Here is a 24,173-nt window from a genome sequence, read left to right as displayed (position 1 = left end):
CACATCTATGCGAGTAAAATCGGTCCGACTTCGCTGAAAAAAACTCGGCTGATTTTAGTTCACGTTAGGTCCGAGTGCAACGCAAGTGCGATGTTTTTTCTGAATAAATTAATGATTTTACTAGTGTGTGTAATGCGTGTGTAATTCGTGTGTAATGCGTATTTTTTACTATGTCATCTGCCATTCAGCTCTGCTACATGGCCGCTGACAGCAGACACAGACAGCCATGTAGCAGAGCTGAATGGCAGATGACAGCAGACACAGACAGAGCCGCACAATCAGAATGAACTCGGGTGAACTTCACCCGACTTCATTGTCATGCTGCGGCTCTGTCTGTGCCGCGTCCTGATTAGCGGTCACCAGTGAAGGATTCACCGGTGACCGCTAATCCCCTGAGTGACTGAAGTTAGCAGCCCTCTCTCATACTCACCGATCCCCGACGTCGCAGGGCAGGTGAGTGCATATGAAGCTAGCGTAGCGATAATGTTCGCTACGCCAGCTATAACCATGATATCGCAGCTGCGAAGGGGGCGGGGACTATCGCGCACGGCATCGCAGCATCGGCTTGCGATGTCGTAGTGTGCAAAGGGCCCCTTAGTGTCAGCTTTCTAGTGGCAGCAACATACACCCATGGTTTTCCTGGTCCCCCAATGAAGTAACCGAGAAATCCAATTTTTTTGTTGGGCTTGTACTAAATGTTAAAGGAGTACTGTCTGGGGAGATAAAAAATTCTTGTACTGTTCCTGCACACATACACTATAAAGATGAGATGCCCCATGTAGTTCTAATATCCTAATAATGGTAAGCTCACACGAGCGTATGACTCCCTCAATTATAGGATCGTATCACTCGGCACGGCCACACACTCTCCTGACATGAGTCGTTCGGCTGCACGTGTTTCTATGCAGCTGACACGCTCCTGTCCGAAGAGTGTGCTGCTGCGCTGGGTGATTCAATCCGATAGTCGTGTCATACGCTCGTGTGAGTTTAGCCTAACACTTGTAAGGCTGGAGTCACACTTGCGAGTGTAAAATCAGTCCAGAAAGTCGGACAATTTCTTCTCACATTTCATCAGTGTGCTGTCAGTTTGCTGTCAGTGTGCAATCAGTTTTTACCCTCAGCAGCTGCTACTCATGTACTCTTATGTACAGGAGCATTTACATTGTTCTCTGCTACATGATAGAAATCTATTGAGAAAAACGGATGTCACTAGGATGGTGTATGTGCCGTCCGTGTGACATCCGTTTTTTTTCACGCACTCATAGACTTACATTGAAGAGACCCGCGCGAGAAACTCACGAAAACGCAGCATGCTGCGATTTTTTTCTCAGTCCGATTTGGACTGAAAAAAAATTAGCAGATCTGAGCTGCCTCATTGATTAACATTGGTCCGAGTGCAATGCGAGATTTTCTCGCATTGCACTCGTGCGAGTTAATCGCAAGTGTGACTCCAGCCTAATTCAGTGTGAGAGGAGCTACTCTTAACCGCACCCCTCTCTCCTGTGGGATGCTATGTCACAGATTATGCAGCTCTGGGGCCAAGCCTCCTGTCCTCTGCAGAGAAGCAGCTATTATCAGGAGACCACCTGCTAGGCTGGAGCCATATTAGCATATGGCATGTGATGCGATATGCTAATGACCCTCGGCACCTGCTCTGCTGCGAGTGTGGTCTGAGTGTCATGTGACTGTGATCCAATTTTGCAATTGGATCACAGCTGTGTAGGAGAGAGAGGGATTAATCTCTCCATCTTCTCTAATGTCAGGCTATGCATATATATAGCACTACACTTGGATGTCATCCGAGTGCAGTCCGATTGTTCACTCGCACCCATAGACTTGCAAGGGTGCGAGTGATGAGTGACTCGCACACAATCATAGGATGCTGCAATGTTTTCCTCAGTCCTATTAGGGCTGAAGAAAAGCTTGTAGATCTGAGTCGCAGTATTGCCTTACATGGAGCCGTGCTAGTCATACACCAGTGTGACTCTGGCCTAACTCACAACACGTAGCTGCTCACTGATGTGTGACATAACGTTCCACAGGAGTAGGGGGGAGCAGTGAAGAGTAGCTCCTGTCTGGCATAGAAATACATGCAGCTGCACAACTCCTGTGGAGACTGACCGGCCATGCCGGGTTTTGTGATGGGTTCCTTGCACAAGTCACTCTGGAATCACATGCAAGTGTGACTCCAGCCTTATATGGATAAAAGAACTGCACTGGACGGCAAATCTTTATAGTACACGAGTGCAGGAACAGTACAAGTATTTTTTTTATATATCTTTCCGGAGTGCCTTTTTAGCTACAGTCATGTAGATACAGTGCTTTATCATTTTTTGCCATTGTGCGTATAGAAGCCTTTTAATGTATCACTATTGTTCTGTATTGATCAAATCTCTTGTTCTTTACATGGTAGTTTGGTGTGAAAAGATCAGAAATATTCTAATATGCGCTGGAAGTGCAAGGAATGAAGCTTTACTTGCTTTGATGGAAGATTACTTTGATGCTGTCATGGTACGTTTACTTCTTGAGGATGTACTTAATTGAGGATACAGCTTAAGTTGCAGTGTTTGATCCAGTGCTTTGAGACAAAGCCCTTAATGCAGGGGTCGGGAACCTATGGCTCGCGAGCCAGATATGGCTCTTTTGATGGCCGTATCTGGCTCGCAGACAGGGCTCCTACCTGTCTATGGGAAGGATCAGGGCCGGCGCCAGCACAATTGAGAGCAATAATGAGAGAGTGAGCGGCGGCTCTCTCTCTTATCATTCTCCCCGCTGTGACTGTCGGCGTTCTTCTGACAGCTCTGCAGCGAGCGCGGTGACGTCATCACTGCGCGCCTGCTGAGAGGTCAGAGCGAGCGACAGCAATGGACGATGCGCCGAGGAGACCGGATCAGCGGGGGAACGAGTGAGCGGCCCCTCTACTGACACTGGGCTCCCCTGACTCACAGGCCGGCCACTACACAGCGGCACTAGTACACATAGGGGCCCGGCAGCCGCTCTGCGTCTATGTGTAGTGCTGCTGTGTAGTGGCCGAACTGTGAGTCAGGGGAGCCCAGTGTCAGTAGAGGGGCCCCTGACCTGGAGAAGCCACCAGCCATGTCTGAGCTGCAGGAGTGCTAGTCCTGACCTGCACAGCAGACGGAATCTCCATCCTGCAGGACCTGCGATGATGTCACGCCCATGTGACTGTGTGGGAGGAGACACAGGAGGCCGGCAGAAAGCAAGATACTGAATCCTGAAGGAGATTTGGACACATGACTGGTAATAAGAAAAGAGGGGACATGAGGGGGAGGGGGCTGCATGGTGAGGGGCATATGAGGGCTGCAGACTGACAGAAGGATGTGAAGGGGTGCACAGTGTTTGAGAGGGGTAAGTTGGGGTACAGGCAGGGTGAGATATGTGAGCAGGGTGTGTGAGATATGGGGGTGTATTGTGTGTGATATGGGGGGTGCAGGCCGTATGGGGAGCAGTGTGTGTGATATGGGGGGTGCAGGCTGTATGGGGAGCAGGGTATGTGACATATGGGGGTGTAGTGTGTGAGATCTGGGGGGTGCAGGCTGTATGGGAAGCAGTGTGTGTGTGTGTGTGGGATATGGGGGGTGCAGGCCGTATGGGGAGCAGTGTGTGTGTGTGTGATATGGGGGGTGCAGGCTGTATGGGAAGCAGGGTGTGAGAGATATGGGGGTGTAGGCTGTATGGGAAGCAGGGTGTGTGAGATATGGGGGTGTAGTGTGTGTGATATGGGGGTGCAGGCTGTATGGGGAGCAGGGTATGCGACATATGGGGGTGTAGTGTGTGGGATATGGGGGGTGCAGGCTGTATGGGGAGCAGTGTGTGTGTGTGATATGGGGGGTGCAGACTGTATGGGGAGCAGTGTGTGTGTGTGATATGGGGGGGTGCAGGCTGTATGGGAAGCAGGGTATGTGACATATGGGGGTGTAGTGTGTGAGATCTGGGGGGTGCAGGCTGTATGGGAAGCAGTGTGTGTGTGTGTGGGATATGGGGGGTGCAGGCCGTATGGGGAGCACTGTGTGTGTGTGTGTGATATGGGGGGTGCAGGCTGTATGGGAAGCAGGGTGTGAGAGATATGGGGGTGTAGGCTGTATGGGAAGCAGGGTGTGTGAGATATGGGGGTGTAGTGTGTGTGATATGGGGGTGCAGGCTGTATGGGGAGCAGGGTATGCGACATATGGGGGTGTAGTGTGTGGGATATGGGGGGTGCAGGCTGTATGGGGAGCAGTGTGTGTGTGTGATATGGGGGGTGCAGGCTGTATGGGGAGCAGTGTGTGTGTGTGATATGGGGGGGTGCAGGCTGTATGGGAAGCAGGGTATGTGACATATGGGGGTGTAGTGTGTGAGATCTGGGGGGTGCAGGCTGTATGGGAAGCAGTGTGTGTGTGTGTGTGGGATATGGGGGGTGCAGGCCGTATGGGGAGCAGTGTGTGTGTGTGTGTGTGATATGGGGGGTGCAGGCTGTATGGGAAGCAGGGTGTGAGAGATATGGGGGTGCAGGCTGTATGGGGAGCAGGGTATGCGACATATGGGGGTGTAGTGTGTGGGATATGGGGGGTGCAGGCTGTATGGGGAGCAGTGTGTGTGTGTGATATGGGGGGTGCAGGCTGTATGGGGAGCAGTGTGTGTGTGTGATATGGGGGGGTGCAGGCTGTATGGGAAGCAGGGTATGTGACATATGGGGGTGTAGTGTGTGAGATCTGGGGGGTGCAGGCTGTATGGGAAGCAGTGTGTGTGTGTGTGTGTGTGTGTGGGATATGGGGGGTGCAGGCTGTATGGGGAGCAGTGTGTGTGTGTGATCTGGGGGGTGCAGGCTGTATGGGGAGCAGTGTGTGTGTGTGATCTGGGGGGTGCAGGCTGTATGGGAAGCAGTGTGTGTGTGTGGGATATGGGGGGTGCAGGCTGTATGGGGAGCAGTGTGTGTGTGTGGGATATGGGGGGTGCAGGCTGTATGGGGAGCAGTGTGTGTGTGGGATATGGGGGGTGCAGGCTGTATGGAAAGCAGTGTGTGTGTGTGGGATATGGGGGGTGCAGGCTGTATGGGGAGCAGTGTGTGTGTGTGGGATATGGGGGGTGCAGGCTGTATGGGGAGCAGTGTGTGTGTGGGATATGGGGGGTGCAGGCTGTATGGGGAGCAGTGTGTGTGTGTGTGATCTGGGGGGTGCAGGCTGTATGGGAAGCAGTGTGTGTGTGTGGGATATGGGGGGTGCAGGCTGTATGGGGAGCAGTGTGTGTGTGTGATATGGGGGGGTGCAGGCTGTATGGGAAGCAGGGTGTCTGGGCCACTGACAGATACAATTGCTCCAGCGGTCACTTAGTACACAAAGGAGTGTTCCTCTCTGCTGCACTAAGCCACCGCTGGACCTAAACAATAATTCGCTGTAAAATAATAAAATAGATAATTGACATAACTGACAATGCGTTGTGTGACATGTCCAATATTCCAGCTTCTTTCTTCTGCGAATGCCTCAAAGCTGGCATTCTCTCAACATCAGGTGGGAAGAATGCCAGCTTCCAGTCATGCGCAGGAAAAAGAAGAAGCCAGACTGCTGGACTGATGTCATGCATCGCAAGTTCACAATGTAAGTTATTTATTTGATTTTTTTACTGCTAATTACCATTGTTTCAGTCCAGTTGTGGCTTTATACAGCAGGGAGGAGCATTCCTTGCTGTACTAAGTGAACATTGGAGCGATTGATCTATCAATGGCCCTTTACACATATTGTACGGCTCTCGCGGAATTATATTTCAAAATATGTGGCGTTTACGGCTCTCTTAGCCAAAAAGGTTCCTGACCCCTGCCTTAATGGATCCAACAAGAAGTGTATATTTTGGCTTTTCTTATGTCCTAATGAGAAGCCTACAGTATATGAAAATAGCAGAAAAAATATTGGTCATGTTGTGGTTAATAAAAAACAAAGAATACTAAATAGGCACAAAAAGGCTAGAGAAATGGCACAAACAAAAAAAGCATTATTTGTATTGCATTTGATTGACTATTGGGTTGCAGCATTTATTTAAATAAATAAAATACAACAAAAACAGCATTTAACCTCTTAATGACCGCCAGTACGACTTTTAACAGCGGTCACTCACAGGCTTAATTTCTACGGCACTGAAGAATAAGAAGATCCTCCGGGTGACAGATTGGGGCCCATTATACCAGTGTCAATCGCGACAGTGTTATTAAAGAGGTTAAACAGGGGTTCAAAGACCCCCTATGGCATGATCGCCCCCCGTGATTATAATTGCAGGTGTTGATCATTGCCATGGTACCCTGGGGTCATCTGATGACCCCAGGGTACGGTTGCTTGTAAGCTACAGCTATGAGCTGGGTCTTAAGGCCCAGTCACACACAACGACTTACCAGTGATCCCAAAAACGATGCGACCTGATAGGGATCGCAGGTAAGTCGCTGGGAGGTCGCTGGTGAGATGTCACACCTTACCAACGATACAGGAACAATACAGGTTGCAGTAGCGACCTGTATAACGATCTCAGCAGTCACTGTGACCCTGTCACACAGTGTCAAACACAGCGATGTGTCCTGCCCAGCAGGACATCGCCTTTGAAGAAAATGGCCTGGACCATTCTGCAACGACTAGCGATCTCACAGCAGGGGCCTGATCGCTGGTAGGTGTCACACATAACGAGATCGCTAACGGGATTGCTACTGCGTCACAGAAACCGTGCCTCAGCTGCGATCTCGCTAGCGATCTCGTTATGTGTGACGGTACCTTTAAAGACTGTCAGTGAATCACTGGCAGATCTCATACAACAGCACATGAGACCAGTGATCAAAGTAAAGAAAAATCATGTTTCACAGTTGGACTAAGTGAAAAAGTAAAATAAATTTAAATAAAATGTGTAAAGAAGTGAAACTACACACAAAGCGCACACAAATAAGGAAAACCCGTTTCTCCACTAAAAGTGCAGCTTTTGTGTTAAAAGAGAAATAAACAAAGAAACCCACATAGTTATCATTGCTGCATCTGGAACGATCTGATATATAAAATTGTCACGTTACTTATTCTGCAATGCAAAGACTGTAAAAAAAAAAAAAAAACCCACACCTAAAATTGCATTATTCGTCATTCTGCATTTTGACACGCAAAAAAGCGATTACAGAGAAAGAAGCAATCAAAAAGTCATACATTTTTTTTTATATATATATATATATATATATATATATATATATATATATATATATATATATGCAGTATATAAGCAAAGAATGAAATTGCTATACTGTTCTGCAAAAAACAAGCCCTAGTATGGCTCATTCGAAAAAAAAGTTACAGCTCTCAGAATATGGTGATGCAAAATCAAATTATTTATTGTAAAATAATATAGCTTTTAGTGTGAAAAGGTAGGAAAGCATAAAAAAGCGATAAAAGTCTGGCATCGCTGTAACCGTATTGACCTAAAGAATAAATCGGTCTTATCATGTTTACCAGACTGGGAACCGTGCAAAACAAATTACCGTATTTTTCGGACTATAAGACGCACCGGACTATAAGACGCAGCCTGGTTTTAGAGGAGGAAAATAGGAAATTAAAACTTTAAGCAAAAAAATGTGGTCATGACACACTGTTATGGGGCGAGGATCTGCTGCTGACACTATTATGAGGGTAATGTCCCCAAATTCTCTACTAAGGTACCCCATTCTGGTAACTATCCTCCTGCCTTGTATATGATCCTGCTATAAACCCCTATCCTGCTCATATACCCCCATCCTGCTTATATACCAGCATCCTGCTCATATTCCCCCATCCTGTTCATATACCCCCATCCTATTGATATACCCCCCATCCATCCTGCTCATATTCCCCCATCCATCCTGCTCATATTCCCCCATCCATCCTGCTCATATTCCCCCATCCTGTTCATATACCCCCATCCTGTTCATATACCCCCATCCTGTTTATATACCCCCATCCTGTTCATATACACCCATCCATCCTGCTCATATACTCCCATCCTGTTCATATACCCCCATCCTGTTCATATTCCCCCATCCATCCTGTTCATATACTGCCATCCTGCTCATATACTCCCATCCTGTTCATATACCCCCATCCTGCTCATATACTCCCATCCTGCTATATGCCCCCATCGTGCTCATATACCATCCTGGTATATGGCCTGTATCCTATAGCGCAGAGAAAAAAAAACAAACGTTTATACTCACCTTTTCCTCACTCCCTGCAGCCGATCATCTTCCTCTCTGCACCACTGACCTGTGTGTGTGTATGTGTGTGTGTGGAGCCGTTCCCTTGCTGCATCGCGATGTCTTCCTGTCTGTGCCGATCAGCTGATTAGCACAGATCAGCTGACCGGCACAGACAGGAAGACATCGCGTGCTGCAGGGGGCGGCTCCACACACGGGAACGGGTGAGTGCACTGACTCACTGCACCCCGTGCTGATGATGACGCGCGGGGAGCAGTGAATACAGCTGCACATGATCACTCCAGGCTGTAATTGCCAGGGGTGATCATGCGGACTGGCTGTTTACTATGCGCGCGTCCCCACTCGTCCTCCCGCCCACCTGTCAGCGCCGGCTTCTGCGCTGAGAAATGGGCGGGAGGATGGGCGTGCATATGTAATGAGCGGGCCCACGTGGTCACAGCAGGCTGCTATAGCCTGCTCGTGCCCCCGATAACCCGCTCCACCGCAGCACCTCATTCCCCGCAGCCACAGTCAGACCATAAGACGCACCCCCAACTTTCCCCCAACATTTGGGGGGGAAAAAGTGCGTCTTATGGTCCGAAAAATACGGTATAACAAAATAAGTGAATTGCTGGTTTTTGTTCATTCTTCATATGTCCAGCAAAAAATAAGCTCTTATATAGACCTCCGCCAAAAAATAAAAAAGTTATAACTCTAACAGTATTGCGATGAAAAAACTATACAGTATATTATAAAAAAGCATTTTTACTGTGTGATAGAAGCAGAACATAAAAAAACGATATAAGGCTATGTGCCCACATTGCTTTTTTCTGTGCATGTTTAGGCAGTAAAAACACAACAGAAAAAACGAATTTTCAATTGAGTTTGCACATTTTTTCATATACGTTTTTCCATGGTTCTATTTGTGCTTTTTTTTAAGTCATGGCGACCGTGGGGGTTCATGCGCTGTACCCCAGCGATCGCTGCCGGGTCTCTGGCTGATGTTACAGCCGGGACTTGGCTGTCCCTGCTCGGAGTTTAACCCCCCCGAATGCTGTGATCAGTGCGATTGCAGCATGCAGAAGGGTATGTGCACACGTTGCTTTTTACCTGCTTTTTACCTGCTTTTTTGCTGCTTTTTCTTCTGCGCTGTTTAATGCCAAAATGGATGTGTTCTTCTATTCAAGCAAAGTCTATGGGAATTTGGGTTTCTTGTTCACACTATTGTTGTTCAAAATGCTGCCTTTTTGTGGCAGAACTTTGGTCAAAAACTCAGCTTTGCAGTGCAAAACCCAAATGGCAAAAACAATTGACATGTTGCTTCTTTGAAAAGCTGAGTTTTTGACCAAAGTTCTGCCACAAAAAGGCAGCATTTTGAACAACATAGTGTGAACAAGAAACCCAAATTCCCATAGACTTTGCTTGAATAGAAGAACACATCCATTTTGGCATTAAACAGCGCAGAAGAAAAAGCAGCAAAAAAGCAGGTAAAAAGCAGGTAAAAAGCAACGTGCGCACATACCCGAAGGCAGGAAGAGGGATCGCTTACCTCTTCCTGGCAAGTAGGTCCCTGGAATGAAATCACAGGTACCCGATCGCTGCCATAGCATCTCTGGGTTGTCACCATAGCATCTCTGGGTTGTCACCATATCGACCCTGGGTTACTGAGCTGCGGAGAGCCATAAACACCATGCTGTATATATAGTGTGTGAGGTGAAATGCTGCGCTATAATCCACTGTAGTGATAAAGCATTGCAGGGAATTATATAAACGCAGAAACAACTGACATGCTGCTTCTTTTTTCAGCAACAAAATCTGAAAGAAAAATGAAGCAACGTGTGTACAGCAAGTCATGATTCTCATAGACTTTTCTGGGATGCTTTTTCCTTGCTTTTATTGATTCAAAAAAGTAAGGAAAAACTCATGAAAAAAGCTAAAAAAGAAACGCCACGTGGGCACATAGCCTTAATTTGTTTTCGCGCCGAGCCACAGAATAAATCTGTCCTATCGCTAATATCTCACAGTGAACCGCGCAAAAATAAAATTAAGAACTATTCCTGTACTGCTGTTTATTTCTTCAGTCTACCTCCCGAAAATCAGAATAAGGCTTTACTGATATTTATCCTGCGCTCTTTGCTGAGCTCTTTTTTTGGAGTTTATGTGTAAATCACAAAAAATGCGATTCAGACAAAATCCTCATTGGAACCATCACTATAATAAGGCAGATGGAGACACTTTAGACTACGTCTGGTCTTTGTTCCAGACCGGCAATGTCCCTTTATTTTAGGCGTCTTTTTAGCTCACAAATGTGGACAACCACAACTCTGTGCACGACTAAAAAGTTGGACACCACCAAAAGAGACACCAAATGGAGTCCAAAATGTCTCAATCTGCCTCATTAGAGTGAGTGGTTCCGTTGGGGATTTAGTTTAAATCACATTTTTGGGGGATTTACATGGAAACCCCGACGTAAGTGCTCAGTGCAGAACCCAAGAATGCGATTGCAGCCTTATATTGAAATTGATCAAAAAATGTTCTGTACCCCAAAAATGTTATCAATAAAATCTCCTAACTCCTCACCTCAAAACCAGCCCCCACTCAGGTCCGTCATTTGTGACTGGGAATAAAGGGGGGGTCACATGTTACTAGTAGAAAAGCGATTTGGCTCCCACCCCTTCAAATACAATCCAGTGAAATCTACCCTCCCAAATCTGAATGCCCCCCTCCTACTGAGCCCTCCTATGCCTAAACCACAGTAAGCGGCCACATGTGTGGCATTATTGTAGTGGGGAGAGTGCACATAGAAGGATTTTTGTGTACTCACCGTAAAATCTCTTTCTCTGAGTCTTCATTGGGGGACACAGGACCATGGGTTATGCTGCTGTCACTAGGAGGCTGACACTAAGTAAACAGAAAAAGTTAGCTCCTCCCCAGCAGTATAACCCCTGAGCCGGAGGCGGGCTCAATCAGTTTAGTGCACAAGCAGTAGGAGGAGAACCAAACAATCCTGGATAAAACAAGGTAAAAACTATGACCAATAGTCGTGTGACCAGTGGCCTGGGGATATGGCCACTGGGGTAACAGACAGGTAATATATAACAAATAACACAAGCAGGGTGGGTGCTGTGTCCCCCAATGAAGACTCAGAGAAAGAGATTTTACGGTGAGTACACAAAAATCCTTCTTTCTCTATCGTTTCATTGGGGGACACAGGACCATGGGACGTCCAAAAGCAGTCCCTGGGTGGGAAGAAAAGCATCACCGGAGATAGGAAGGAAGTCGCTTCCCCTTGCCGGGCTTGACTCGGACCTACAAGCGCCTACGTTGTTACCGGTGTGCCACTGCCACCCGCAAACCTTACGCCAAGACTGGCCTCTGCCGAAGCCTGAGTGAGAACCTGGTAGAAACTAGTAAAGGTACGCCAACTAGATCGGGTGGCGGACCAGAGGACCTGGTCGATCGACGTCTGGAGTCCGATCGTTCAAGGGTGCTCCTTGCTCGGTAGACCGCGGCGGAAGTCCGTCCTTCATGCGATAGTCCTCACATATGGAGAAAGGGATCCATGTGATATTCAGGCCCTTGGCGCCGGCATACGCCTCTTGGGAAAGGGTGGAAGGATGGACTGACAGTCAGTGTAACCGAAAAATGGTGTCCTACAGACACGAAGACTGAGGGCTCGTACCAGCCCTAGAAAGAACTATGCCCCTTTCAGGCTGAGAGGGTAGCCTAGAACCGAAAAAAACCGAAACCTAAAGTCCTCTTCTGGAAGGAAAGGCAGGGTGTCTCGGACAGAAACGAAGGGTTCTGGCTGGAGCCCCCCCTTATCCCGCTGGCGGAGCCGGAAAAGGGGGGGAAGAGACTACGAGAGGGCTGTCCACCCTGATGCCGTCTGTAACAACCAGATGGCCACAAGGAGCCCACCTATCAAAACAGGTGGGAGCAGGGAAAAAGGGGTACCCTGAGCAACTCATCACTGGATTAGGGTCCCACATTTCTAGTGAACGATGAAAACGCCGAGCCAGATGGACGTTTCTCTGAGCGAAGGCCCTGATTGAAGGACGGAAGTGAAAGGTCTCTGAAGATGCGGTTCTCACACCACCGGGGGAGCTCTTTCCGAGTGGAAATAAATCTTCGAGGGAACTGGATTCCTGGCCCTCCTCATGTCTGCCATCATCTTGTCCACAGACCTGACCGAGCCAGCACCCGGGATCCACTGGTGAGGCCATGGAACCTGGGACTTCTGAGTCCTGGTAGAATAGAGGGGCCCCGACACGGAAAAATCTGGCGGTCTGGAAGGAGCCACGGGGCATCTGCGAGGAGATGAGTAAGTTATGCGAAACTATGCTCGCCTGGACCACTCCCGAGCTATCGCCTGCCTAGGTCCCTCTTGATAACCCTCGAGATCATGGGAAGCCGCGGGAAGATGCACGAGAGCCTGAACAGGCTACACAACCGGTCTAGGGCGTCGTCCTCTAGTCCAGAGCAGGTGGCGTACTCGACGCACCATTGACTTGAGAGTTGGATCAGAAGGCCAAAAAGTCATGACTGGAGGTCTTCTTTCGCCAGAGATCTGGCTGGTGATAACCCTGTTGGAGCCCTTTACCTACGCGAGGTCTATCCTACCGCGGAAATCGGCCGTCCAAACGTCAATGCTCGGGATGTGCTGCCGAGATTAGCGAGAGAAAGGGCCCGTCCCAGAGCAAGATCCTCTTGGCTTCTTCCCTTGCCATGACGCTCTCTGCGTCTTCCTGGTGGATGATGCACATCACTGCTGAGGCATGGCCCGACTGGAACCTGACTGGGCAATACGACCCAGAGAAGAAATTGTAACCGGGCTAACCGACTGGGTCTGAGTTCGGAATGTTGAAGGGGAGACGACACTCTAGAGGTGTCCCTCGGGGACGTGCCGAGGAATGGTGGGGTAGCATACCCTAGTACGGGAAGCTGGTGACGGTTGATAATAAGCCTCAGAGGAGGAAAGGGAAGCTTCCCAGGGAAGGATGCGAAGACTGGTCGCTAGAAGTAGATTGGCCGGTCACCCGCGAAGACGGAACCTTCCTGTCCCCGTTCTTCAGTGTGGTCCGTTGGAGAGACCGGGATGAAATCTGGTATGTACACCATCGCTAACACCGCCACAGGCTGTCGAGGACTCGCATAGCAAGAAACCGAAGGGAAAAAAACGGGAGCGGGAGGCAAAGAGCACGCGGGACTCTGTGCCAGGATGGAAACTACTCCTGCGTGAGGAGTAGCCACCCTTGAACGGCTCGAATACCGTGCCTGAGGAATGATGGACCGGGCAGGGTCTGGGAGGACTCCTTCCTGTAGCTCAGCTACCCTAGTAGCGAAAAATGATGATGAAGGACTAAGCCTCAAGGTGAGGGTCCTTGAAGGGGGACTCTGGGTCTCCCGGTCGTTTCTGGGCGGAGAGAGCCTGAGGATGCGTAGGGATCGTGATCCCTGCAAGCGCTCTTAGAAAGCTGGGACGGTTTGCAGCCACGCAAGGCGGAGATGGCTGTTGTAGGGATAAAGGCTCCCTGACGAACCTAGCGTGAGGGAACGAGTCCTGGTGCATCAGGGCCGATGCCGGGAAAGGGATGTACCCTTCCCTTATGTAGCCTAGGGGAGAGAGTAGTCCACCCTGACGTAGCCTAGGGGATAAACTGGACTCGCCTATCTCCGAAAGGGCGAACCTGAAAGCTGGAAAGGAAGTCGGCGACTTCCTAGATGTCGAATCTGCGTTCCTGATCCCGCGTCAGAGGTCTCGATGGTGGGCACACTGATGCTAGAGGCTCCGGCCGAGTAGCGGGCAGACATCAGGTTTGTGAAGAGAGGGTACTCACTGAATAAGATATCCAGCCCTGGGTCGGCATAGGTGAGACGTGAACCGCTGCGTAGGATGTCCGCGGAGTCCCTGTGGAGCGGCACGATAGGGACGAGAAGCCCGGGGAGATCCAGGCGGGTCGCATATAGGGTAGCGTGCCGCATCCTTTCGGAGCCCCCTTCGAGAAGGAGTAAGACAAATGAACGGACTTTACCCCTGGGAAAAATCGCGTCCAGGGATTATCCGTGATCACGCAGTCACCGGCGAAGTGGATGTCCACTGAAAACCGCAGTGGCCCCCACCTTGGTCTCTGCAAGGTGGCATGCCCCCTCTCTCCAGAGCCCTTTGGGGGAATGATAATGACAATAACACGACTTACCGCTGGTAAGCGCCGTGTCTGGATGTCGTCTGTGATCATCAGCGACTCAAGTTTAGTATGCCCCTTCTCTCCGAAATCGCCTTGGAGAAGGGAAAAAAAGACAGTGACAAGACTTACTGCTGGTCAACTTCGTGTCTGGTAGTTGTCTGTGAACACGCGGTAACTCGGCGGGCTCTGGATGTCCTCTGAGCACATCAGGGGTCCGCACCAAATGTCTTAAGGGAGACCTGCGTGCACGGAGAGAAGAGGGGTGTCCGTAGCCTTACGGCTTGACTCACCATTAGTAGCAGGCTATTCGTCATGCGCCAAGACATCCAGGTCCTGCTCGAAGTCCAGCAGAGGTGGAAGCCTGGGCCATCACCCGAGGGGTCGGAAGACTACCGGAGGAAGGGCAGTCTGGACCTGGGGAATAAGGTGGAAAAACTGGGGGGGGGGCACAAAAGACGAGACCTGGCGGGTCCGCTTATAGCATAGGAAAAGGTCCCTGGTACGGGACTTGCGCCAGTCCTGTGGATGGTATGACCGAGCGGCGGCCGGGGACGCAGCGCATGTGCACGGACCCGAGGGACGACAGCGAGGGTATTTATGGCCTGAAACAGGGCGTTAACCCGGCAGGGGTCAACAGCAATCTGACAACTTCTTGACAATAATTCACAAAAGAGGGGACCGAGTCTTGGGCTTACTGACCCAAAATAACTAAAAAGTCGAGCTGGAAACGCTATGTACTAAAAAACGTGATATAAAACAAGTGCCCGCATAAGCAATGTAAGAGTCAATGTATAAAAGAACTCATGCACGTAATTTTAATAAAATAAGAGTGTGTCCTATTTTTTCCCTGAAAAAAAGAAAAAAAGTTGCTGCAGCCTCAGCAATCTGCAGGCAGGAAGACTGCCATAATCTTTTTTTTTTTTTTTTTAAATAAACTGAACGCTGAGGGAGCGGGAAAGGCTATCCCCCACCCCCCTAGTGATGCCTGGGGCAGAGCGGAGGGCGGAGAAGGAGAGGCCGGCGACCAATAGCGCTGTGCAGGAGGCGGGCCTGGGACGCCGAGGACCAGGCCGAAGCCGGGGACAAAATTTTTGGGGCTGCCGGCGTGCAGGGCGGTGGAGCGAAGCGGTGATACCTGGGAGCAGCGGTGGCGCAGCAGAGATGTTCGGGGCGCCGAGAGGGAGCCCTGCGGTAGTACCAGTGCGCACCGCCGACTGAACGACCGCTGTGGCTGGGGCGCAGAGCGTTTAGGCCGAGACCGGGGCCTCAATTTTTCAGCCGCCCAGAGAAGAAGGTAGGCGAAGCTTGGTCCTACCTGAACTCGGCGGCGCCGGCCCAGCCATGGATGCGGTGCAGGCAGGGCGCTCTGCCCCTGCCTGCGAGCAGTGCCCCCGTCCTGGAAAAACTGCGGGTTCCGGGGGAGCAGCGTTCTGAGGCAGGGAGATGGACATCATGCTGGGGGAAGGCAGCCCCCTGCAGGAGAAGGCAGCAATGCGGGCCCAATCGGATTTTAAACGTGCTGCAGAGATCCGATCCCTGCCGTATGCCCCTGTAGGCCCTTTGGGGTGATACCGTAGGGCGAATCAGGGGTGCCCCAAGGTTCTGCCCAGACGAACACCCCCGGGAGTGGTACCACGGGAATGGACGGGGAAAAGGGCCCGAAGTCTCAAACCCCTGCGACCCTAGGGAGTGGTACCCACCGGGCTGCGAAAGGCTGAGGTAGGGAAGTACGGTACCTGCAGAAAACAGAGAAGTACCACAGATGAGAGCGACGAGCGTCGCTGAGAAAAAAGGAAAAAAATTACGCAAAAAAATCAAGTGACTGAAGAGGGCCCAGTCGGCCCACATCAGCCTCCTACGACACTAAGCAAAAAACTGATTGAGCCCGCCTCCGGCTCAGGAGTTATACTGCTGGGGAGGAGCTAACTTTTTCTGTTTACTTAGTGTCAGCCTCCTAGTGACAGCAGCATAACCCATGGTCCTGTGTCCCCCAATGAAACGATAGAGAAAACAATTTACTGTGTGTGTGTGTGTCTCCAGAACCACAAGCTGGGCACAATATATGGTAAACTGCCATATTTGTGAATCTTCAAAGAAAGAGTATTGTGTGGATGCTACAAAATAGTCACTGCAGCCACAGAGAAATTGAGCAGTACAATTTCTACAATGGGTACTTTGTGGGTTTTTTTTTCTGCTGTTCTGGCACCTTAGGGGCTCTGCAAATGTTACACGCAAACTATTCAAGCAAAATCTATGCTGTAGTAAAAGGCCAATAGCTCCTTCCTGCTCAGCCCTGCCGTATGGCCAAACATTAGTTTCTGATTACATATAGGGCATCACCGCTTTCGGAGAAGTCATGTTCACCGTTTAAAGCTTTTGTAACTGACATTTTCAGCTAATAAAATTTTTTTACATTTTTATCACTAAAATGTTATATTTCCACTTCCCAATGTAAGTCTATGAGGCACCTGTGGATTCAAAATACTCACTATACCCCTAGATCGATTCCTTATGCAGTGATGTTTCCATTATGCGGTCACTTGGGGATTTCTGCTGATCTGGCACCTCAGGGACTCAGGTAATATAGGGCACAATCTATTCAAACAAAATCTGCGTTTTAAATTCCAAGTTGCGTTCCTTATCATCTGATTCCCCCCATGTACACAAATAATAGTGTACAATCACTGTCATGTTCGGTAAAAATTGCATAACATTTTCTTGGCCATTTTCTACTGTTACACTTTGTGTGAATGAAAATTTTAAGGCTGAAGTAAAATTTTAGAAAAATCCTACGTTTTTCATTTTCATGTCCCAATCTAATAAAATTCTGGGTAATTTCTGGGTTAAAAATACTGGGGAATATAGCAATATACCAAAATATGATCCACAGTAATAACAGCAATTAGCTGGACCAGAAATTGAAAAGAAAGACTAGCTTAAAACATAACTTTTACTACATGCGCGGATAAAAGTGAGAACTCACAGGAATAAAACCAAAGATCCAACCATAAGGATCAAACGATGGGCTGAACAAGAAACGTAGGCCCAAATACGGACTGCCTCAGTTGGTATATTGCAAGGTGGATTAAATCACACAGTACATAAATAATAGTAACTCCGACTGAGGTATAATCATAGGCACACAGTATGATATATTAGTTTCACAGCCCCATTCAGGGGAGGATATAAACTTGTGTGTCAACAGGCCAATACTCCAGTTACCATGGAAACCGTAAACAATATTAAATCCCACATTAAATGGGGAACGGTCTTACCAGGTCCAGAGATCAAACGCAGGCCTGTCGTTGCTGGCAATCGGTTCATACAGGGGGCTGTAATTCAGCACATCAAATTCCCATGGAAGCCTTAACCTGTATTAGGCATATAGTTGCAAATACCCACTCCCAACGTTTCAAATGTGGATCAATGGCGCATATCCAGACCCAATTCAAAGGTTGCCGCAACCAGGCAACCTTTGAATTGGGTCTGGATATGCGCCATTGAGTGTGACCTGGGCATCTGCGGACTGTCACATTGTGGGAATTACCTAGTGACAGCCCTCCTTTACATCCCACTTGGACTCCCCTGATGATCCACATTTGAAACGTTGGGAGTTTTCCCACCCCATACGCAGATCTCCAGTCTGCATTAGAGACACCCCCACGCTCCTTATGAATCTTCAGCTCTGCGAGCACTTACCTGCTCCAGGGCCCGCCGTCATCTCCCTGGCTCACGTGAGTATCCTCTTCTGACACCGGCTTCCATCGCGGCGTCCTCTGCGGCGTCCTGCTGTGAGCTCTGCATGTGAAATCCACACAGCATTGGACGCAGCACAGAGGAAGGAGCTGATTGGCGCGCCTGTGACCCCGGAAGTGCAGGCGCCGGCAGTTCCGGGGTCAATCAGCTCTCTGTGCCCGGCCGCCGCAGTTTGTCTGCATTCGCGTCTTAATTGACGCGGATACAAATAAATAAAGGTGCGCCTCCCCCCCCTCCCCCCTCCGAAAATACAGTGGATTTAATGAATGTGTAAAAAAAAAATTATTTTTTTTTACTGCTAGAAGGTGCCGCCCCCTGCATCCTGCCGCCCTAGGCACGGGACCACGGGTGCCTAATGGTAAATACGGCCCTGGGTATCGCCGCTCTCATAAGAACGTGGGTAACACACTGTGGCATCCACTTTTTGGCGTTACCTCTTGTAAAAGTGCTGCATTTGGTGGCAAAACAACATTTTTGTGAACAAAATGAAAATTTTCAATATTATAACCTAATGTTATCAAATTGTGTGACATGCCTGTGAGTTCAAAATGCTCACTATATTTCTGGATAAAATCTTTGCGGTGTCTAGTTTCCAAAACGGGGTCATTTGTGGGGAGTTTCTGAGGTTTAGGTACCTTAGGGCCCTGCAAATGCAACAAAGTGCCCCTCAATAAAAATAAATCTTTATTTTTATATAGCGCTAACATATTCCGCAGCGCTTTACATACATCAGGAACACTGTCCCCATTGGGGCTCACAATCTAGAGTCCCTATCTGTATGTCTTTGGAGTGTGGGAGGAAACCGGAGAACCCAGAGGAAACCCACGCAAACACGGGGAGAACATACAAACTGCTTGCAGATGTTGTCCTTGGTTGGATTCGAACCCAGGACCCCAGCGCTATCTATTCTATCTATCAGACCCAATCTATTTTAGCCAAATCTATGTTCCAAAATTCAAATATTAATCCTTCCATTCTGAACCGTCCCGTTTGTTCAAACAGAGGTTTCTGACCATATGTAGGGTATCAGTGCCCTCAGAAGAAACTGGGTAACACATTTTGTGGGTCCATTTTGTTCTGCTTTTTCTTGTAAAAGTGAATAAATTGGGGCTAAAGCAACATTTGTAGATAAAATGTAATTTTTGTTTTCATTCCACATTGTATTCATTCCTGTGAAGCGCCTGAAGGGTTAATAGTGTTCTTGGATGTGGTTTTGAGTACTTTGAGGGGTGCAGTTTTTTAGAATGGTGTCACTTTTGGGTATTTTCTGTCACCTAGGCCTCTCAAAGTCACTTCAAATATGATGTGATCCCTAAAATATGGTTTTGTAAATTTTGTTGCAAAAATTAGAAATTGCTGATAAACTTTGAACCCTTCTAGCTTCCTAACAACAAAAGAATATGTTTCAAATATTGTACTGAGGTAAAGTAGAAATGTGGGAAATGTTATTTATTAACTATTTTTTGTGCCATAACTCTCTGGTCTAAGGGCATAAAAATGCTAAGTTTGAAAATTGCAAACTTTTCGCCAACTATCCAATATCGTTCTAAATTTACCAATAACATGAAGTACAATATGTAACAAAAAACATTCTCAGAATCATTGGGATCCGCTGAGGCGTTCCAGAGTTAGTACCTCATAATGTGATACTGGTCAGATTTTTAAAATTTAGCCTGGTCATAAAGGTCAAGATTAGCTCCATCATTAAAGGGTTAAATGTGTAAAATCACTCATAACTTATTTATTATTATTTGCAGTTATGTAGGAGTTTTATTTATTGAAGCTGGTCATCGATATAAGTGTTAAGGGTACTTTACACGCTGCGATATCGGTACCGATATCGCTAGCGAGCATACCCGCCCCCGTCGGTTGTGCGACACGGCCAAATCGCTGTCCGTGGCGCACAACATCGCTAACACCCGTCACACGGACTTACCTTCCCTGTGACGTCACTCTGGCCGGCAATCCGCCTCCTTTCTAAGGGGGCGATTCATGCGGTGTCACAGCGACGTCACACAGCAGTCGTCCAATAGCAGAGGGGCGGAGATGAGCGGCCGGAACATGCCGCCCTTCCCCTTCCTTCCTCATTGCCGGTCGACGCAGGTAAGGAGATGTTCGTCGTTCCTGCGGTGTCACACATAGCGATATGTGTGCTGCCGCAGGAACGACAAACAACATCGTACCTGCAGCAGCAACGATATTAAGAAAATGAACGACGTGTCAACGAGCAACTATTTTTCACGTTTTTACGCTCGTTTTCGTCGCTCATTGGTGTCACACGTTGCGATGACGCTAACGGCGCCGGATGTGTGTCACTAACGACGTGACCCCGACAATATATCGTTAGCGATGTCGCAGCGTGTAAAGCACCCTTTAGACCATGTTCACACAATGCAATTGGGCAGCAACTTTTCCGAGATTTCGAAAGATCATGGCAAAAAGATTCAGCTTAACTGCATCATGTAAATATGGCCTTTGGTTAGAAATGCACATGTAGCTTTTGCAGTTTTTGGATTCTAAACCAGAAATGGATCTAGAGCTACAGTATAAGTCCTAACTTTATTTTAATATTCCCTGTTAATTACCATATTTTTCAGATTATAAAATGCACTTTTCCTCCCAAAAATTTGGGAAGAAAATGAGGGGTGCGTCTTAAAATCTGAATATACCTTACCAGGAGTTGGAGAATTGGTGCGAGTGGATGTGCAGGCGGCTATCTGTGCAGCCGGCTGTCTGTGCGGGCAGCAGGGTTTCTCAAGATGTGGGAGGCTGGCTGCCTCACTGTATGGGTGACGGGCTGGCTGCTTCTCTGTATGGGTGGCCAGCTGACTACCTCTCTGTATGGGTGACGGGCTGACTACCTCTCTGTACGGGCGGCTGGCTGGCTGCCTCTTTGTACGGGCGGCCGGCTGGCTGCCTCTCTGTACGGGCGGCCGGCTGCCTGCCTCTCTGTATGGGCGGCCGGCTGGCTGCCTCTCTGTACGGGCAGCCGGCTGGCTGCCTCTCTGTACGGGCGGCCGGCTGGCTGCCTCTCTATATGGACAGCCGGCTGACTGTGCTGCCAGTGGAAGCCGCAGTGGCTGTGTAGTGGGTGTCCAAGATGCTCTGGCTTCAAATGATGGCGGCCAGAGGCATCTGTGCATGCTCTAGGCGCCATTTCTTTTAAGCCCAGACTGCCAACAGAGCATCTGGGACTGCTCCACACTGCCAGTACAGCTTCCGCTGCCAGGCACAGACCCACCGCTTGTAACGGTAAAGCGGGCTTTACACGCTACAATATCGTTAATGATTTATCGTCGGGACCACGTTGTTTGTGACGCACATCCGGCTTCATTAAGAAGATCGCAGCGTGTAACACTTAAGAGCGATCTTAAACGATCGCAAAAGAGGGCAAAATCGTTTGCCGTGGAGAGGTCATCCTGAAACAAAAAATCGTTTTCAGGATGTTAGCGTGTGTGACACCGCAGGAGCGACGAACATTTCCTTACCTGCCTCCACCGGCAATGCGGAAGAAAGGAGGTGGGCGGGATGTTTACGTCCCGCTCATCTCCGCCCCTCCGCTTCTATTGGCCGCCTGCAGTATGACGTCGCTGTGATGCCGCATGACCCGCCCCCTTAGGAAGGAGGCGGGTCGCCGGCCAGAGCGACGTCGCAGGGCAGGTAAGTGCGTGTGACGGGGTAAGCGAGGTTGTGGGACACAGGCAGCGATATGCCCGTGTCGCTCAACCGACGGGGGCGGGTACGATCGCTTGCGATCTCGCTAGCGAGATCGCAGAGTGTAAAGCCCGCTTAACTCTTGGCTCTGACTCAATAAACTGCATCAAATTTGACACAGAAAACTGCATATATGATTTCATCTGCAAACTAATCCTCATATATTAGGTTGTCTATCCAGTAATACTTCCTAATATAATAGACGTTCAATATTTTGTCCATTAAACATAAACACCAGGCAATTTCGACAGGTTCTGACGAAAATCTAATGTGTAAAGGGGCCCCAGACAACTGATTGTCGGGAGAAATGTGCCATTACAAACTTTCAATCACTTTGTTCCCCCTGAGATGAGCCACAGCTAGACATGTTTCGTGACGGCTCTCTCATAGAAAACACAGGAGCGCTGATTTCAGGCGCTCAAAGTTTCTATCATAATAAGGCCGGCTTCTCACTTGCGATTTTCTCGCAGTAGTGCAATGCGAGAAATTCTCGCATTGCACTCAGACACATGTTAAACAATGAGGCAGCTCCCATCTGCTATTTTTTTCTCAGTCCAAATCGGACTGAGAAAATAATCGCAGCGTGCTGTGTTTTGGAGAATTTCTCGCGCGAGTCTCTCCAATGCAACTCTATGGGAGCGTGAAAAAAATGCATGTCACACGGACCGGCACTCACACCATCCTAGTTACATTCATTTTTCTTAATACATTAATCGCATGTTTCTCAAAACACTGGAAATGAGTGAGGTCTCACAATGTCGGACAATCATAGAGATTGACCGACATTGTGAGACCTCACTCATTTCCAGTGTTGTGAGAAACATGCGATTAATGACAGTCGGTCTCTCCCTCTCGGTCTCTATTCTCTCTGTCGGTCTCTCTCTGTCCATGTCGGTCTATCCCTCCCCCGCCTCTCTCTGATACCAATCCCTATCTCCGGCGCGGCGCTGCACGGCGTTCATACTGCTCCGACGGCTTCTCCTCTTTTGAAAAAGCCGGCCGCTCATTATTCAATCTCGTATTCCCCGCCCACCGGTGCCTATCATTGGATGCAGTCAGACACGCCCCCATGATGAGTGACAGCTGTCTCACTGCAACCAATCACAATTGCCGGTGGGCGGGTCTATGTAATGCAGTAAAAAAATAAAAAAAAATAATTTAAAAAAAACGGCGTGCGGTTCCCCCCAATTTTAATACCAGCCAGAGTAAAGCCACACAGCTGCAGGCTGGTATTCTCAGGATGGGGAGCCCCATGTTATGGGGAGCCCCACACTAACAATATCAGCCAGCAGCCGCCCAGAATAGCCGCATCCATTAGATGCGACTGTCCCGGGACTGTACCCGGCCATCCCGAATTGCCCTCGTGCGGTGGCAATCGAGGTAATAAGGAGTTAATGGCAGCAGCCCATAGCTGCCACTAAGTCCGAGATTAATCATGGCAGGCGTCTCCCCGAGATACCGTCCATGATTAACCTGTAAGATTAAGAAAATGAAGACATACACCCAAAAATCCTTTATTTGAAATAAATAACAAAAAAATACAACCCTCTTTCACCACTTTATTCAAGACCCCAAATACCCTTCCATGTCCGACGTAATCCACAGAGGTCCCTCTACGCTTTCAGCTCTGCTACATCGGAAGCTGACATAGAGTGGTCACAGACCACGACCGCTCTCTGTGAGCTCCCCGCAGCGACTGAAGTGAGTCGCGCTATCAGCGATGACGTCACTCAGGTTACCCGCGGCCACAGATCTCAGCGGGAGGACTTCAGCTGTGGCCGCGGGTAACCTCAGTGACGGCACCGCTGATAGCGCGGCTCACTGCGGTCACTCAGAGGATTTGCGGTCACCGGTGAGACTTTCACCGGTGACCGAAAATCAGGCCATGCCACACAGACAGAGCCGCGGGATGACCATAAAGTCGGGTGAGGTTCATTCGACTTCATTCTGATCGCGCAGCTCTGTCTGTGTCTGCTGTCAGCGGCTATTCAGCTCTGCTACATGGCTCTGTCTGTGGCTGCTGTCAGCAGCCATGTAGCAGAGCTGAATGGCAGATGACAGCTGCTGAGAAAAAAAAGGATCACACACGCTCTGCTAGCCTGGAAACAATTTAAAAAAAGCATCGCACTTGCATTGCACACTGACCGAACGTGAACTAAAATCGGCCGAATTTTTTACATGCAAGTCGGACCGATTTTACACGCATAACTGTGTTTCCAGCCTTATAGTAAGCTTACTGCAGTTTTCCCTCTAGCAAAATATATCTGTGTGAAGGGGTAGATTATTGATCAAGAAAGTGCTAGCTAAATCTCTTGTATTTTAAGGAAAATTAG

At 48.9% G+C, this 24,173-nt stretch overlaps 1 protein-coding gene across 3 annotated transcripts in view; it reads left to right on the top strand.

Annotated features, from left to right (window-relative positions):
* Positions 1–2,406: 2,406 nt before the first annotated feature.
* Positions 2,407–24,173, top strand: part of SYCP2 (synaptonemal complex protein 2) — a 398,741-nt gene continuing 376,974 nt past the window's right edge. For all 3 annotated transcript variants that reach the window (XM_075347762.1, XM_075347763.1, XM_075347760.1), the window contains exon 1: positions 2,407–2,511. In XM_075347762.1, the coding sequence (XP_075203877.1) occupies positions 2,407–2,511 (105 nt within the window). The remainder of the gene's footprint in view (positions 2,512–24,173) is intronic.

Source organism: Anomaloglossus baeobatrachus, chromosome 5 (genome assembly GCF_048569485.1).
Source record: "Anomaloglossus baeobatrachus isolate aAnoBae1 chromosome 5, aAnoBae1.hap1, whole genome shotgun sequence".
NCBI lineage: Eukaryota > Metazoa > Chordata > Amphibia > Anura > Aromobatidae > Anomaloglossus > Anomaloglossus baeobatrachus.
Note: the sequence above shows the minus strand (reverse complement) of the source record. Positions and strands in the feature narration are given on the sequence as shown.